At 37.2% G+C, this 17,316-nt stretch overlaps 3 protein-coding genes across 7 annotated transcripts; all 3 read left to right on the top strand.

Moving 5' to 3' along the window:
* The first annotated feature begins 1,735 nt into the window (after positions 1-1,735).
* On the top strand, positions 1,736-2,381 carry LOC106385692 (proline-rich antigen homolog). The gene has a single exon (XM_013825593.3). The coding sequence runs from the start codon at positions 1,873-1,875 to the stop codon at positions 2,335-2,337; it is 465 nt and encodes a 154-aa protein (XP_013681047.2). The 5' UTR covers positions 1,736-1,872; the 3' UTR covers positions 2,338-2,381.
* Positions 2,382-3,038: 657 nt separating this feature from the next.
* On the top strand, positions 3,039-9,433 carry LOC106388935 (60S ribosomal protein L29-2). Of its 3 annotated transcripts, XM_048776312.1 has the most exons (6): positions 3,039-4,079; positions 4,695-5,790; positions 5,865-6,155; positions 6,450-8,829; positions 8,898-9,010; positions 9,108-9,433. In XM_048776312.1, the coding sequence occupies exons 1-4, from the start codon at positions 3,457-3,459 to the stop codon at positions 8,136-8,138; spliced, it is 3,699 nt and encodes a 1,232-aa protein (XP_048632269.1). In that variant the 5' UTR covers positions 3,039-3,456; the 3' UTR covers positions 8,139-8,829; positions 8,898-9,010; positions 9,108-9,433. The 3 variants fall into 3 exon arrangements, with proteins under 3 accessions (XP_048632269.1, XP_013681049.2, XP_013681050.2); XM_013825595.3 differs by lacking the exons at positions 3,039-4,079; positions 4,695-5,790; positions 5,865-6,155 and having other exon boundaries at positions 8,658-8,829; positions 8,907-9,010; XM_013825596.3 differs by lacking the exons at positions 3,039-4,079; positions 4,695-5,790; positions 5,865-6,155 and having other exon boundaries at positions 8,679-8,829.
* A 983-nt stretch (positions 9,434-10,416) lies between these two features.
* Positions 10,417-17,316, top strand: LOC106389041 (serine/threonine-protein phosphatase 4 regulatory subunit 3-like). Of its 3 annotated transcripts, none has more exons than XR_007338222.1 (24): positions 10,419-10,748; positions 10,936-11,016; positions 11,104-11,203; positions 11,289-11,373; positions 11,474-11,523; positions 12,081-12,160; positions 12,262-12,321; positions 12,625-12,724; positions 12,817-12,894; positions 13,216-13,283; positions 13,582-13,650; positions 13,733-13,810; positions 13,899-13,994; positions 14,116-14,186; positions 14,297-14,374; positions 14,499-14,592; positions 14,708-14,809; positions 15,136-15,329; positions 15,426-15,540; positions 15,723-15,854; positions 15,937-16,034; positions 16,123-16,232; positions 16,305-16,427; positions 16,523-16,707. XR_007338222.1 is itself a non-coding variant. In XM_048776311.1 (24 exons), exons 1-24 carry the CDS (start codon positions 10,692-10,694, stop codon positions 17,001-17,003), a joined length of 2,610 nt encoding a protein of 869 aa, XP_048632268.1. In that variant the 5' UTR covers positions 10,421-10,691; the 3' UTR covers positions 17,004-17,316. The 3 variants fall into 3 exon arrangements, 1 of the variants encoding a protein (XP_048632268.1); XM_048776311.1 differs by having other exon boundaries at positions 10,421-10,748; positions 15,937-16,044; positions 16,523-17,316; XR_007338223.1 differs by lacking the exons at positions 15,937-16,034; positions 16,123-16,232; positions 16,305-16,427; positions 16,523-16,707 and having other exon boundaries at positions 10,417-10,748; positions 14,504-14,592; positions 15,723-15,805.

The following is a 17,316-nucleotide window of genomic DNA, read 5'->3' as shown; positions in this document are numbered from 1 at the left end:
ATTAAGCAGCGCTTCTTATTTAATTACACAATTTTCTTTTTCTTTTTAACTTAAAAACACTAAGCAACCGGGTTAAGCGTCCGCGTTGTTGATGCTCTAACAAAACTAACGGATGTTTGCTGACTTCCATAAAAAAATAGAACTGAATTATATTAAAATGATTTACGCAAAAATAATTATTTTGAAAAGAGTGTGTTAATCTACGTTAAAATTAGTCATGGTTCAGAGTCGAATGTTTTATCAATTTCATAATCAGCTTTACATACACCTGATTGTTTGATGGAAGGTCTGAAGGGAAGGGGAAGGAAGATAATTGGCTTAGGAAAATTGCATTATTGTATTTGTATTAGATCATCTGCGGATTCATGTACGTGATATTCCTTTATTATGATTAAAATTCGATGGCGACATGAGTCATCTCCAATTTGTAAGAAAAAAAGAAGCTGCATGTGAAGGAAGGGAATAAAGTGATGACTTTACTATCAACAAACAAGGAAGAATCCGATAAACATTTTGACAGCCAACACATATGGATCTTTTGTCTCCCTTTGCCTTTGTTGCTTTGTTTGATTCTCTTTATCTTTCTTTTTCAAAGTTCAAATCACTTCACTCCACTCCACTACATTCACATTACCTAAGATAAATAAATTGGAAAACGTTCGAAAGCAAAATTCAGTTTTGTCTTTGTCACTTTAGCAAAATGTGGAAGACCTTTTTCTTAAATGCAATTTAATCCTATTGGTATTTTGATACATGATGATTACACCGTTCCTTTTGCATGAAAGTAACTTTATATGTAAACTGAAAAACCTTTTACATCAATATAGGGTGTGACTTTCCATTGGCCCTATTGGTTGGCTGAAAACCTTTTACATCAATATAGGGTGCGACTTTCCATTGGCCCTATTGGTTGGCTATCGCAACCACCGTTCACTTACCTTAGACCAACTAGGTATTCAAGGTGGTAGAGTTTACTTCAAATAATGGAATACTATTGATCCTAGGTGCTCGTAGTGATACAATATCACTACTCTTTCACACTGTCATCGTTGGTAAATTATGAATAAATGCATGCAATCGAATTTTAAAAAGAACAATAGAGTCAGGTAAAAAAAAAACAAAAATAAATATAGAGTCAGTTATTAAGAGAAGTACCAAAGGTATGTAATTAAATTTGTCTACTCTTCACACTGTTGATCTTGTGGTGGCGTTGGCTTAATGCTTATAAGAGCATGTCAATTGGTAAAACTCCAATAGATATTTCACCAATAAAACAATGAAATAAAATATAAATATGTAAAAAAAATGAGAGATTTCATTTAAAAAATAAAACTTTTTAATAATTCAAAACTATTCCAGATAGGTGCTTATTATTAAGTGTTTTGTATTTTTTTAGATTAAAATTTAATTAAGTATTAGACCAAATTTTTTTATATATAAGTAGTTATAATTTAGTAAAATATTTTTACTTTTTGTTTTAGATATCTTAACAATGAAATTGTTCTAAATGTAACCATTTCCTAGAACCCTCGCGATTTAAACTACAATCCATCACAATAGAATAGATGTAAAAATAGAGTCTAATAAAAACTAAATTTATATCGTCTAAGACTAAATATTCGAATATAGTCATATGCCTACAAATGGTAGAGGTTAAAAGATAATGACATATATAAAATACACATATATTTCGAAAATATAAAATAAAAATTTCTAAAAAAATAAAAAAAATAATTAAAAATATGAATTTCCTTGATAAAAAGAAGTACACTTCTACTCTGAGCCTCTGAATGTGCTTCTTCCTCTCTCTCTCTTATCACTTGATCTTTAATTCTCTCAATCTATCATTTGCCGTCAGCAAAACTTCTGACAATGGAAGCAATCAGATTCTCAAACTTGTCAGCTCTTCTTATACTGCTACTACTGTCACTGTCTCTCTGCGTGACGTCAAAGGACCAAACTGTTTCTTGCACAATGTGTTCCTCTTGCGACAATCCATGTAACCCTGTCCCGACGCCTTCTTCTTCTCCTCCTCCTACTCCTCCAAGCTCCTCCGGCGGAAGCGGCGGCGGCTCTTATTACTATTCTCCTCCTCCTCCTTCAAGTTCAGGTGGTGGTAAATACCCTCCTCCGTACGGAGGATATGGAGACGGTGGACAAAGTTACTATTATCCGCCTGCTTCTTACGGCAACTACCCGACGCCGCCTCCACCAAATCCCATCGTTCCTTATTTTCCGTTTTACTATCACATTCCTCCTCCGGGAGATTCTGGATCGGATCGTTTGTTGGGTTCTCTTCTCTTTGTTATTTTCTCCCTCTTGCTTTGTTTTGGGTGACTGAGAAAGATAATTATCCAATGAAACCTTCTCTTTTACTTTTACTTTTTAACCATGCTACTATGTTTTACTTTCTGTTGACAATTTGTATTTAACGTTTCTTTATTACCATCGTAATTAGTCGTTGGTATGAATCTTAGCTAAGAAAAACATTTTACAAATAAAACTTTTTTTACTAGAGAATCTGACCTTTATGTAAAGCTTAAAAGCCTTTATAGCTGGTGAGTTTCAGTTGCTGAAGTCCACTCCACACAATACAACTAACTATACAAGTGGATGACGATCAGTTTCACTTGCCCTATTTTGTCGGTCCGGGTTATCTGTTAGCCAACGTTCTCTTAATGATGACGCAATACTTTTACTATACACAGTTCGGTAACAAAAGGAAACATTTACAATCCTCACGTCCTACCAAACACCAAAACATTTACACGAATTATCCATGAGGACAAAGATGCAATGCCTCGCTAACCCCAAGAGCTCTATGATAGGCCAATCACATCCCTCTGAAAGCCATGGGCTACTCATCGACCATGTGATCGTATCTTCTTCTTTTGTTCAACTTTCCTTTTAAGATTTAACTTTAGTTATGCGACTCCTAAAGAATGTGAAAATATTAGCTGGTTACCACGTGAGAGTAATGGGGTTTGTTATGGTCCCGGCAAGCCCAACCCAACATAAAGTCGGTATGCAAAGATCATATAATGGGGTTCTTGACTTTGTACAACTTTTAAAGGATGGAGTCAAATACTGTTTTTAGTCAATGTTTTGACTTTCTTACCACTCACAAACCTTGATGCCCAAGTTGTCTTAGTCTACAGAAAATATATTAAAACTTCCTGGAACATGTCCCAGTAGCAAAGAAAGACTTATGATGGTGCGAACGTACTTACCTTGAAAGGTTCTCAGATGTCCCAAAGTTTCTGTGGAAGGATAAGTTAACTTTTTGGGATAAGAAAACTGCACGAAGCTTCCTGCCTTGCTGATATTAATAAAGTCAGTCAATGGAGTCATTGGTCATCGCTCTGTGTTACACAATATATACATAACTTCTTAGTTAATCATTTCACATTTTAAAACCATTCCTTCTGATCTTGATCCTCTCTCTCTGCCATACTAATGGATTCTCCTAGTTTATATCCTGCAATAGGCTTCTTGACACTTTTGGTTACAACGTTTCTTATGGCTTATAAAAGATACAAACTCCATCAAAATAAAGACATAATAGCTTATTCTTTGTCTCCTTCCTCACTTTCATCTTCTTTGTCTCATTCATCTCTTCCATCTCTTGTGTCTCGCAACTGGAGACACCAAGTCTTCCCTAGCTTCCGTGGGGAAGATGTCCGCAGAGGCTTTCTCAGCCACATTCAGAAAGAATTCGAAAGAAAGGGAATCACCCTATTCATTGATAATGATATCGACAGGAGCAAGTCCATTGGTCCTGAGCTCATAGAAGCTATACGAAGATCGAAGATATCAGTTGTCCTTATCTCCAAGAACTACGCTTCTTCAACATGGTGTCTGAACGAGTTGGTGGAGATCATCAAGTGCAGGAAAGAGTTGGATCAGATAGTGATGATCGTTTTCTATGAAGTGGATCCATCTGATGTAAAGAAGCAGTCTGGAGAATTTGGAAATGTCTTCGAGAAAACTTGTCAGGGGAAAACAGTGGAGGACGTTGCAAGATGGAGAGAAGCTCTGGAAGAAGTGGCCAAGATCGCTGGATACGACTCAAGGAGCTGGTTAGTCATCTTGATACCTTCTCATGTTTCTAAATTAATGATATTACGACTATAATATTTTATAAATTTATTAATTTACAAAAAAAGTATAGCTTTTTTTATTAATTAAATTTTAGAAATCTAACTTTCAATTTTTTGTGTGTGTATATGAAATAGTTTTCATGGCTGACCAAAAAAAAAAAGAAATAGGTTTCATAGAATTTAAAGGTATTATTAGATATTAGCTTTATTGAATATTATCAAAATATAACGAAGTGTGAGAAAAAATAGAGATAAGCTCAATTGTGACTATAAAACAAACACACCGTTTTGTTTGTACTTACATAAACTATATAAATAAATTATTAATTTATAATTTTGATGAGATCATATATTTAAATAAGATTTTCTATAAAATTATTATTTTATTATTTTATCTATTTGTACCATATTTTTGAATCGGCCAACTCGAGAGCAATGAAATTTTTTAATTTATCGAATATTAATTTATAGAATTTTTACCCTATACTATTTAGTTTAAAATCAATTAACACTAGTACTGCATTTTACTTTTAAGTAATGTCCCTAGGTAGAGGTATTTAATGAAGCAAATGTAATTGGTCTCTCATTTGTTAGGACCAATGAAGCAGACATGATCGAGAAAGTTGCTAAAGATGTTTCAAACATGTTAAATGTTGCTCCACCCTCAAGTGGTTTAGATGAATTAGTTGGCATTGAGTCTCACATCACGGAGATAAGTTCAGTTTTGTCCTTAGCCTCAGATGAAGTGAGGATGGTTGGAATCTGGGGTCCTGCAGGGATTGGAAAAACCACCATCGCCAGAACTTTGTTCAGCATAATCTCTCATCACTTTACACACACTGCTTTTGTGGAGAGTACAAAGAGAGGGTACAATGATGATACTGCGTTCAAGTTGCGTTTACAAGAACAGCTTCTGTCTCAGACCTTAGATCATAAGGATATGAAGATAGATCACTTGGGTGTGGCTGAAGCACGGCTGAAAGACAAGAAAGTACTTGTAGTTCTTGATGATGTTGAAGAAGCAATGCAGCTACAAGCCATGGCTTGTAAAACTCAGTGGTTTGGTCACGGAAGCAGGATTATCATTACAACAAAGGATATCAAAGTTCTAAAGGCACATGGGATCAGCCATGTTTACCATGTCGATTATCCACGTGGGTCTGAAGCTCTTGAGATCCTTTGTCTATCTGCTTTTGGTCAGAAGTCTCCCTATGCTGGTTTCGAGGAGCTCACCATGGAAGTTGTAAGCCTTGCAGGCAAGCTTCCTTTAGGTCTAAGTGTGTTTGGTTCATATATGCGAGGAATGTCCAAAGATGAGTGGACACATGCACTTCCTAGACTAAGGACAAGCTTGGATGGAAACATTGAGAAAGTATTAAGGCTCAGCTATGATGCTTTATGCGATAAAGATAAAACCCTGTTTCTTCATATAGCATGTTTTTTCAAACATGAGAAAGCTAAAGACATGTTAGAGTGTCTTGAGGAGAGTGGCTTGGACGTCAAGCATGGACTTCAGGTCTTAACTGAGAGATCTCTCGTTTCTACCAACAGAGTAGGTTACTTGCTGATGCATAGTTTGTTACAACAAATGGGTAAAGAAATCATCCGCAAAGAAGACATAAATGAGCCTAGGAGACGTAGATTCTTGATGGATGCTCATGATATTTGTAACGTGCTCTCAGACACTACAGTAAGTTTTTAACAGTCTTTCTTGGCCTTTGCTATCATTTGATAAACTAAACCATATGTGTTTTGTTTCTTCAGGTCTCTGGAGCTGTTCTAGGCATAGATCTTGGCATAAATGCAGTCAAGGAAGAGCTAAGCCTTGACGAGAGAGCCTTAGAAGGAATGTCTCGTCTTCAGTTCTTAAGAGTCTACAATGACAACAAACTGATCTTACCAAGGGGTCTGAACAACCTGCCTCGTAAGCTTAGATTATTACATTGGTACAGGTTTCCCATGAGTTTTTTGCCTTGTGAGTTTCGTGCCGAGTTTCTTGTCAACCTTAAGATGCAACACAGCCACCTTGAGAAGCTGTGGGAAGGACCTCCAGCTGTAAGTACTACTAGCTTTCATAATAAACATACTTTGTGTTAACTTAGACGGCTTCCAACTTAAAATCTAATCCCTTCCAACTTGGGCCAACTTTGGATCGTATTGATGTAGATCGGGTTGGATTGTATGGATCGGACTCTGATCTCATTTTTAAGTTAGATGAGTTTCCAACTTAAAAATAATTGACCAATCTCTCTTATATATTACTTAAGATCTCTTCCAACTTCCTATATGAGATATTTTGTCTTTAATACTTTGTGTGCTAATCTAATTCTTAAAACATTTTCTATGCAGCCGCTCAGGTGCCTGAAGAGGATGGATCTGTCTTACTCTTATAACTTGAGAAAGGTCCCTGATCTATCAAGTGCCACTAATCTTGAGGCATTGATACTCACTGGTTGCAGAAATCTGGAAGAGCTTCCCTCATCTGTTAAGAACCTCGAGAGTTTAGTTGAGTTGAGATTAGAAGGATGTCCAACGCCGAAGGATCTTTATGCGAAGATCAGCTTGTGGAAGTCTCCTTCTCAAATCCATGTCTTTGAGTGCTCAGGGTTGAGAGTTCTTCGTGATGTGGACACAGCAGGTGTAACATTGTCTCTGTACTGTGATACAAAGATTAAAAAAATGCCTTCATGGATCAAGCTTTTGGCACATCTTCATTCAATAGCATTGACGAGGTGTCATAGCCTCAAGGTGTTCCCTAGAGTTCCTAATAGCATTCAGGCGCTGGACTTAAGCGAGACAGGAATCCAAGAAGTTCCTGCATGGATCAAGAATCTCTCACGTCTTACAAGTCTAAGTATGGTGGGATGCAAGAAGCTAAAGATCATTCCAGCCAACATCAACATGGAATCTCTGTCTTCTCTTGATCTCAGCCACTGCACAAGATTGAAAACGTTTCCTGAGATTTCTACAAGACTTGAGCGTCTCAATCTGGAGAACACCGGTATCGAAAAAGTTTCTTTATCAATAAATTATTGGCTCTATCTTGTTGATTTGAGCATGAGAGGTTGCAAAAGCTTGAGGGTGTTCTCAAACGTTCGTGAAGACAGCATGGAAGTGTTGCACTTGTGTGGTGAAGAAGAAGAAGAAGAAGACCGGTCTCTGCGTCTTGACCTTAATGGGTGCAAGAATCTTGTCTCACTCCACCAACTTCCAGATTCTCTTATATGCCTAGATGCATGTAACTGTGAGTTGCTGGAGACAGTAGATGGTTTCTTTTACAATCCACAAGTCAATGTCCATTTTGACAACTGCTTGAAACTGAATGAAGAAGCGAGAGAACTTATACAGACTTCAGCTTCAAGTCTTGCTGTCTTACCCGGTGGGGAAGTGCCTTCGTACTTCCACCATCAATGTACTGGAAGTTCTCTAACAATCCCTTTCATCAAAGATATGGACATTCCTGATTACTTGCGGTTCAAGGCTTGTGTTTTGCTGAGCTCTTTCTCTGGCACACCAAGGACGTTTGGTGTATCTTGGTGCATTTTTGACACACGCAAGGCTGATCCAGTAGGTCATGGTTTGTGCTTATTTTCAAAGGAGAAACTAGGAACAGACCATTTGTTTACATTCGAAGGTTCTTTCTCTTTGGAAAAAGACAAGGATCATGGAGAAGTGGTGGAGCTTTGGTTGGTTTTTCAAATTGTAAATGAGCAGAGAATGAAGGGGTCTTGGAAATGGGAAAGCGTGGAAGCTGATTCTCAGAAGTTGAGGATAATGGGATGCGGTGTGAGATTCTTGGACGTTCTTGGAGATATGGGTGGTTCAAGCTATCAAGTAGAAGAAAAAACTAGCAAAGTAAAGAAAGCAAATCATTTTGAGAAAAAGAGAAAGAAGAAAGTGAATCCAGTTCCCTTTAAGGACAATGAAAAAAGTTCTGAAGATCTTTCAGATACAGATTCAGGGTTGGGATACAACAACAGCTTACTCTTCATTGTCCCCCGACTTCCCCTTGGGATATATTATAAGGGATTTTTATAGTAAACTGTATATGTTAAAGCCAAACAAAAGCTACAAGAGACTATTGTCACTGCGTTAAAACAGAGGAACGTGACTGATAACTACTACTAAAGGCTGTATTAAATGTACAAATGTATAGTTTATACTAAACCGAGTCTATTAATGTTAGATTATGTTTATAGCGATTACACTCTCTCTCATATATAAGAGAGTGAATGTTACAGATCCAGTGACAATCAATAACAAACGTTTCTTCTTCTATTATAGTATCAGAGCACTGAGCTCGAAACTCAGCTTACTATCTTCGTTTTCTTTGACCTAATTTCATCTTTTTTTTTTTCTCCGATTGATTCATCTACAGCTCTCGTTTTTGATCTCCTCGTGTTGAGTAGTTCTCTTACCTCTATCTCTTTTCATTTCATTAGTTCTGTTGATGCAAACTATATACATATGTATTATAATAAAATTAAAAGTGTAAACCTTTGGTGGATAAACATGTTCAATTCATAGTTTGCATTACCTCTAATATATCATGATTTTGGGTTTATTTTGTAGGCTTGATAAAACCGGGCCGAACAATCATTTGAGCCCATACGATATATTAGGGGTATTTTAGTAGTTTAAGTTCACTATATATTCAGCAAGGAACTAGGGCTTTGTTGTATTTGTATCGCTGTAAGCAACTCTAGCCGAGCAGATCTATCCGACGCAGGTTAGCCACTTCTCTCTCCGACCATACCTTTCTTTCTTCTTGTTCTCGTTCTTAGTTTGATTGTATAGTTTGTACAGAGATGGCCAAGTCGAAGAATCACACAGCGCATAACCAGTCTGCTAAGGCACACAAGAACGGAATCAAGAAGCCTAGGAGACACCGTCACACTCCCACCAGAGGAGTACGTCTTTTACCACAGCTCAACACCTAACTTTCCAGATTTTTATTATTTTAAGTTTCGGAGTTTGATTTTTGGTTTGATGAAAATGTTGTTACAGATGGACCCTAAGTTCTTGAGGAACCAGAGGTACGCGAGGAAGCACAACGTCAAGAGCGGAGAGAATGCTAGCGTTGACGGATAAGCTTTTGATTTTTTTGTCTGAGAATACATTTTGTTGTGGTTTTTTTTTTAATGAAGTTGAGACAGTTTCAGTTCGGTTTTGGATTATGGTTATGTACCCTTGATATAATATCATTTTCTCTTATATTTTGCATTTCTTGATTTGGTTTAGCTTGTTTAATGGTGTAGACTGTTTCACACTGCTTCTCCATGTCTAGTGAATCTATATGATTGGTTCGTATTCAACAACAATGCATGTTATTATTCTGGGTTTTATTTGCATGATAGTAATGGATCTTTAACATTGAAACTCGTTTTGTCTAAGCGAATCTTGTTTTAGTTGTTCATCTATATCTCGAAGGTGCTTAGTATTTGCTGAACTTCTATCTCTGGTTTAAGTTGGTAATAATATAAATGTGACCATTGACACTGTTTGAACTCCTTTATAGTTGTTTTGTGAATGGAACCGTGTGGGAATATCAAAGCGAGCCATTGTCTCTAATCTTGTTATTCCTCATTAGTTAAAATTACCATTATAATAGTTTAAGTATTTTGATGAAAATGAAATTAATTTTTGACTATGTTCTCAGTTTTTGACTTCTTTATGACATGAACCGTATCGAAGATGAATACGAAAACCGTTAAAAATGTGATGAGACGTAGTGTTTGGGATAACCATCGTCTCAAAACGTTAGGATTTGTTAAAAAATCCTGGCTATAATTAGTGATTATGTCAGGGATTAAAATCGTAATTCTTGTAATTAGAAAGAAATAATTTGTACTGGGTTATTGATAATGACGAAAGAACCCCTTCTCAGTGCACGAAGTATATAATACACAGCTCGTGTCGTGATTTCGATGCCTCGTCTCTCCTTTTTATTGCGCTTTTGGACCGATCTACCAACTACCTAAAGCCACGTGGGTATTTACTTGACCACAGAGTCAACGCACTTCAGAGCCTCACTAATCTAACAAACATGAGGTACCAATATCCCACCTGGCGCCCTTTGATTGGACTTAACGCGTTTTAGTACAGACAAAACTTTTCCGCTTGTTATTTCTTCCACGTCACAGGCTGTCATTTTTAATTAGAGCGAGCAGACTCGCGGGAAGAGAGCGCGTGGCGATGTACGCCTCGCACTTAATGGCCTTTTTGTAGATATCGATAGTTCCAGAGGGTATTAATGGAATATTGACCATAACGTATTAAGAAGAATTATAATATTTTCCACTGCTTTAATTTTATTTTCCTTTTCTCTCCTTTCTTCTTCTCTCTCCTTTCGCATTTCGAAGCTCAAGGAAAGCTTTCGCAGAAAAAAAAAAAAGCTAGAGAGAGAGAGAGAGATTGTCAATTTTATTTTGATTCTCCGTATTGGTAATTAGGGTTTCCTATTCGATTTCGCCCCCTTCCAGAGCTGAATCTCCCGCCTTTATTGCCGGCGTCTAGAACCCTAATTTTGCTTCGGTGTCAGTATCTTCACTTTCTCGACTCGATTTGGTGTTGGAGGTGGAGAAGTCAGTCATGGGCGCCCCTGAAAAGTCGCAATCTAATTCCAATTCCAATTCCAGCTCTATGCAGGTGTGTGTGTGTGTCTCGCTCTCGCTTTGATTACTTGATTCGAGCTAGGGTTTCTTCGATTAGTTATGTTACTATGCTCCCTGATTCATAGCTACCGATCAAATCACTGTGCAATTCAATTGATTGATAGTATAAAAGCGGTATAAAGTTGTGTGTTTGATGATTTTTTTGAATCAATTTGTTTTAGAGAGTGAAGGTTTATCATTTGAATGAAGATGGTAAATGGGATGATCGAGGAACTGGGCATGTAAGCATCGACTATGTGGAGGTCTGTTTTTTTTTTTATTCTATTTGACTTATTCTGTAAGTAAACTTTCAGTACTTGTTTGCTTAATGGAAATGCTATGTGATGCAGCGTTCCGAAGAGCTCAGTCTTTGTGTAATCGATGAAGAAGATAACGAGATGTTACTTGTGCATCCCATTAACCCTGAAGATATTTACAGGAAGCAAGAAGGTAGGTTTTTGTCCGTAGCGGTTTTATTAGCTGTGATATCTTTGGTGTGTATGTGTGGATAAGTGGTATTTGTTTCAATGAACAGACACGATAATCTCATGGAGAGACCCAGAGCGTTCAACAGAAATGGCTTTGAGCTTTCAAGAGACTGCTGGGTGCTCTTATGTATGGTTAGTGAAGAAAGTTTCTCCTATTATCCCCTTCTTGACATCCTTCATTCTTATATGTGTTAGTACTCTTGACTGCAATTATGGTTTTTGTAATATTCAGGGACCAAATCTGCGCTACGCAACGAAATTTGCATTTCAGCTCTCTAAACAGTAAGAATTTTCTTCTGGAGGATTTATATTAGTTGATCTTTGTTAATCGGACTTGCTTTTTGTTTAGCATATGCTTATTCTATACATTAGGTTCTGTGTCACTGAAGTGAATTTAAATAGTGTTTCAAGCTTTTGTAGTAGTAATGCATGGTTCTTAGCTAGGTTTGTTGAACCGCCTGTAACATCAGAATATTTTGTGAAGATTTGTTTCAACATTTGCATGCTGATTGAAACTTCTCTTCTTACTAATCTTGATATTCGTCTTATATGTAGTATATGCTTAATCTATTTGACTCTATCCTGATTTGATTTAAAGTTCTCATTTCATTTTTGCTGTAATGCAACTTGAGGGTTTTACTTTGTAACCGGGTTATCAGATATCATGAATCATCTCTTAGCCTCTTTGGCATTTGCATTTCAGATTAAGTGATAGCAGACAGTTTCTACAGCACTTTCATAGTGATTGGATTGTTTGATCGTTTTCCAAGGACACAGTCTGCATCTTGCAAGTTGTATATATTTTACTTCTGATTATGTAATCATCTGTGATTGAGCAGGTGAAACTTTTCACAGCTTGAATAGCGAGTTGAGGGAGCTTCCTGCTGTAGAGCTTACTACACTTCCCCTAATACTGAAGGTTATACATTCTACTGGCCCTATGTTTTATTGATGTCTCGTGTGTGGTGATTCCTGGGTTTAACTTTTCCAAATATTTTGTTTTATCTTTCCATCTTGCAGATTGTTACGGAGAGTGGCATGACAGATCAGATGCGTCTAACTGAACTTGTATTGAAGGATGTAAGTTATTAAGTATTCTTGTCCTTGCCAGTTCAGTTTAGTGTGATATTAAGCTTGCACTCCCTCGGGAAAATCTTATTGCACGCTTAAGTTTTTCATTTATTCTGTCAGTGGTATTATTTTATTTATGTTTACTTACAAGTTACAAGCGCTAGCAATAACATGTCCGTTGATATAGTCGAGCCTTATATTGTTTTGTTTTCGTCTTTTGGTTACTCAAAGTTTGTGATTTCAATGTCAACTCTTCAATTTTTACTAATTGTAATAGTTTATCTCCTAAAGCTACCTTTTCCCGTGGTGCAGAATGATTTCTTCCGGAATCTGATGGGTGTCTTTAAAATATGCGAGGAATTGGAAAATGTTGAAGGCCTTCACATGATATTCAATATTGTCAAGGGAATCAGTTAGTATTCAAATACATATCATTGTCACGTTTTCCATGCACATTTTATTATTTTTCTCTTAATGCAGCATTTCTTGTGCTTTTATATGCAGTTTTGCTCAACAGTTCTCAGATCTTGGAGAAAATATTTGGAGATGAGCTGATCATGGAAATTATTGGATGCCTTGAGTGTAAGTTTCACTTTGATGTCACTAGTTGAATCTTATGATCCCTTAGTTTTGTAGCTGGTGGATATATGTTGGATAGGCCTTGTAGATATTTACACTTTCGAGAAACGTTCTTGTGGTTTCATATCCTTAGTCATACATGGACAACGATAGCTTATGTTTCTTGATTATTAGGTGGATAGTTTCTTGCTGGATCAGATAGACTTTTTCTTAAGGGTTTGTGTATGCGACAACAAATATTATAGCCAATGTGTTGCTTTCTCTTTTTTTACCCGATGCCTCGTATTTAGCAATATTTGATGCTGCATGTTGATCTTCTGATAGATGATCCCGGTGTTCCTCACTCTCAGCATCACCGGAATTTTCTGAAGGAGCATGTCGTTTTTAAGGAGGTAATACAATGTTCCCTCGTGTTACTGATTTCATGTAGTTCAGGACCACTAACGTAGACTGGACTTGGAGGAATATTAGAAACGCTTTCCTTTTACAAGAACAGAATATGCATCCTAGAAATGTTAGGTATAGTTTCTGTTTTTGTAAAAAAAGAATTTGCTCAGTATGGATACTTTGGGATTTGCTTTCATTGACATTTAGAGCGATTAATCTAGAATGTTTAGAAATTTTATTCTTGGAGTCTTTACTCTTTAGCTGTTTAGCATAGCTCTTTATTTTTGCTCTTTATTTGTGCAGGCTATACCAATTAAAGATCCGTTAGTCCTGTCAAAGATACACCAAACGTACAGAATTGGCTACTTGAAGGTTGGATCCCATCACTTTTCGTCCAACTTTTATGCCTCTTCGTTACGGTATTAGGTTTCTCACCTATTGTCACTTTTTACAGGATGTTGTCTTGGGCAGAGTATTAGATGATGCTATTGTTGCAAACTTGAATTCAGTTATACATGCCAACAATGCCATTGTAAGTTATCCATGGAAATGCTTTCAAATATATGGCATTGAGGTAATGCATTCCAGATTTTTGTTTAACTGAAGTGCATCTTCTCCAGGTTGTTTCATTGCTGAAGGATGATAGCACTTTTATTCAGGAATTATTTGCAAGGTTTAGGTCACCTTCTACATCTATGGAATCCAAGAAAAATTTGGTATTTCCTGACTTCAAGAGGCATTTGTTATTTTCTTTTATGCCTCAATACATCACCGTTAAAAAATATTGCTTTTCAGTAGAGTTAGTTAGACTGATATGCCTCATTCTCTTTAAAATAGGTATATTTCTTGCACGAATTTTGTAGTTTAAGCAAGAGCCTCCAAGTGGTGCAGCAGCTGCGGCTTTTTAGGTATGTACTCACCAGAAACTAAATTCCTTCTCTTTGTTAAGTGCTTCTTTAAAAATCTTCTTTAGGGATCTGTTTCTCAGTTATCGTACTTGTCTTGTCAATGATTTCAGGGACCTTGTCAATGAAGGAATTTTTTATGTCATAGAGGAAGTCTTGCAGATTCCAGACAAAAAACTCGTATTAACTGGGTATACTATTTATTAAAGCCGATAGCTCATTCTGGTTACTCTGTTTCTTTTTTCTTGTGGCTGTAAGAAATTTTAGTGGTCATTTCCAAGCTGCATACTCAAAGTAATATTGTTGTGGATGCAGAACAGATATCCTGATTCTTTTCTTGAATCAAGACCCCAGTCTTTTACGTTCTTATGTTGTTCGCACCGAAGGAACCCCCCTTCTCGGTCTCCTGGTAATTTTCTGTAAGCCTTTGGGTTGGTTAGGCAGCTGAAATAATTTTTTTTTTGCTTTCTTTTTTTGTATGTTATAGATTTGAGTTAAAGTTGTCTCTCTTGTTTATGTAACAGGTGAAGGGAATGATGGAAGACTTTGGTGATAAGATGCATTGCCAATTTCTAGAAATTATCCGAACATTACTGGATACAAATGCATTGTCTGGTGGAGCTCAGGTGCATCCTTCTTTCCTTTCAATTTCTTATAAGTAGAGAGGGTGGTATTCTCCCCCTGTTTTTGTAGTGCTTTGGAATCCATTTATAGTCAAGCTTGCTAAGAAAAGTTCCGAGTCCGTCAATATCTTGCGTGTCCTTGAATCAGTTGACTATAAAGTTCTTTCTTGGATTTTTTTTCACTGTTTACGTTGTATTCAGTGTTTTTCAAGCTATCTGCTACAATTTTCAAAGCCCTGAGTCTTTGTGTTGCTACCCATGCTTCTCTTCTAATCTGATAGATAGACACCCTGATTTGTATTATTTACTGACCCATCTCATTTTAGCAGAGATCAACTATCTTGGATATTTTCTACGAGAAACATCTACCTGAGATAGTGGATGTTATTACTGCCTCATGTCCTGAGACGTCAGGCAATACATCTGAAGGTCCAGCGAGAAGGATTCGCACAAAGCCTGAAGTCTTGCTGAACATATGTGAACTGTTGTGCTTTTGCATCATGCAAGATTCATCCAGAACAAAGTAATCATGTTGATGCTTATTTTTTAATTATCTGTCTAGTTCTCATGCTGGAACCCATTAGATAATATTTGTTGTGTAATTTCATCTTCTCTACAGATGCAGTTTTCTCCAAAACAATGTGACTGAAAAGATCTTGCATCTCACACGGAGAAAGGAAAAATACCTTGTGGTTGCTGCTATAAGATTTGTCCGTACTCTACTATCCGTGCATGTGAGTAGATTTGTTTGAATACTCCCAGTAACTGAAGAATTGAATCATATTAGTGTAGCCATTAGCCTATCATGCTTTTTGCGAAATATTTAAATAAACTTATATGCCACCTTTGATTTTCCATCATTGACTACATAAAAGTTCATCAGATGACTTACTTTCTGAATATATTTCTATTGCAGGATGATTTTGTCCAGAACTACGTTGTTAAGAACAACACACTGAAACCAGTTATGGATGTCTTCATTGCCAATGGGAACCGGTACAATCTGTTGAACTCTGCAGTCTTGGATCTGCTTGAGCACATACGCAAGGTTCTTTTTTCATCCTTTTCCCCCTTTTGTGTATTTAGTAATAGATGGTATCGTATTTAGTGATCATTTTCTTTATGTGTAGGGAAATGCAACTCTGTTGCTCAAATACATAGTTGGTACGTTCTGGGACCGGTTGGCTCCGTTTCAGTGCTTAATCTCTATCCAGGCTTTTAAGATCAAGTATGAGCAGGTTTGCTTCAGGATCCTGATTTTTTTTTTACTTTAGAAAAAGTTGTCTGTATCTTTGTTCAAACAATGTTGTCTTCAGTGCTTAGAAAGTGCCGTACCGAAAAGCAGTGCTGATGAGGTTGATCCGAGAAGAAAAGTTGAGGAGCGTGCATTGGATAAAGAGGAGGAAGATTATTTCAACGAAGACAGGTTTATCTCTGACCGTTAAAACAATTTCTTTTTTATTCTGCCTGAACGTTTCTCACATTTAAGTACTGACAGCGATGAAGAAGATTCTGCATCTGCTTCTAATACACAGAAGGAAAAACCTGCCTCTAATACACAGAAAGAACAACCGAAGCCTCATCTTTCAAATGGAGTGGCTCCAGGCTCTACTTCTTCCAGGTATAGTAGTTTAGCTCCGCATTTAAAATTGATGAAAATTATTTAAAACATTTTTGTCTGATGGGTTTTGGTTTGCGCTTCTATCAACAATATAGCCCGAGGTCTGGAGGCTTGGTTGACTATGAGGACGATGAAGATGATGAAGACTATAAGCCGCCTCCTCGGAAGCAACCAGAAGCCTCTGAAGAGGATGAAGGCGAGCTCCTTAGGCTGAAACGCAAATCCCCTTTAGTAGAAAGGGAACAAGAGGCATCCAAGAAACCACGGCTGGGTAAAAATTCGAAAAGAGACAATGTATTTGCCGTTCTTTGTTCGACGCTGAGCCATGCAGTGCTAGCCGGTAGGAAAAGTCAAAGCACCACTGTATCTTCAGCACGGTCGGTTGTAGCTAAGGAACCAGAGGACCCGAGTAGTGAAGAGAATAACAGTAGCAATTCAGATGACGAAAATCATAAGGATGATGGAGTTTCTAGTTCTGAACGCGGAGCATCATCAGACAATGGAAAGCTGAATGGGGAAGAATCCATGGTAGTAACTCCCAAATCATCACCTGAGATGGCTGTAAATGGATCCTGAGATTTCAACACCTCTGGACTTCTATATAAGTTGTGGCCGTAGACGGAAGGCACTTCTCATAGGTGCAAATAGAAAACGCTTCAGAGTTTTAAGACTGAGAAGGAGACGTGAGAAAGTTAAAGAAAGCTTTGTGGCAACAAAAGGAGAGGAACAAGTGTATAGTGAGCGGCTGTTTGAGATGTAATAGGGTCGCCGCCCATAGTGTTTGCAGCCGGGATAACTTTTTAGTTTATTTGTTTCGATTTAAAAACAACAATGTATTTTTGGTTTGAATCCTATCTTTTAAATTTAAATGTCTATAAGTTCTATAAAA

This window comes from Brassica napus, chromosome A3, assembly GCF_020379485.1.
Source record: "Brassica napus cultivar Da-Ae chromosome A3, Da-Ae, whole genome shotgun sequence".
NCBI lineage: Eukaryota > Viridiplantae > Streptophyta > Magnoliopsida > Brassicales > Brassicaceae > Brassica > Brassica napus.
Note: the sequence above shows the minus strand (reverse complement) of the source record. Positions and strands in the feature narration are given on the sequence as shown.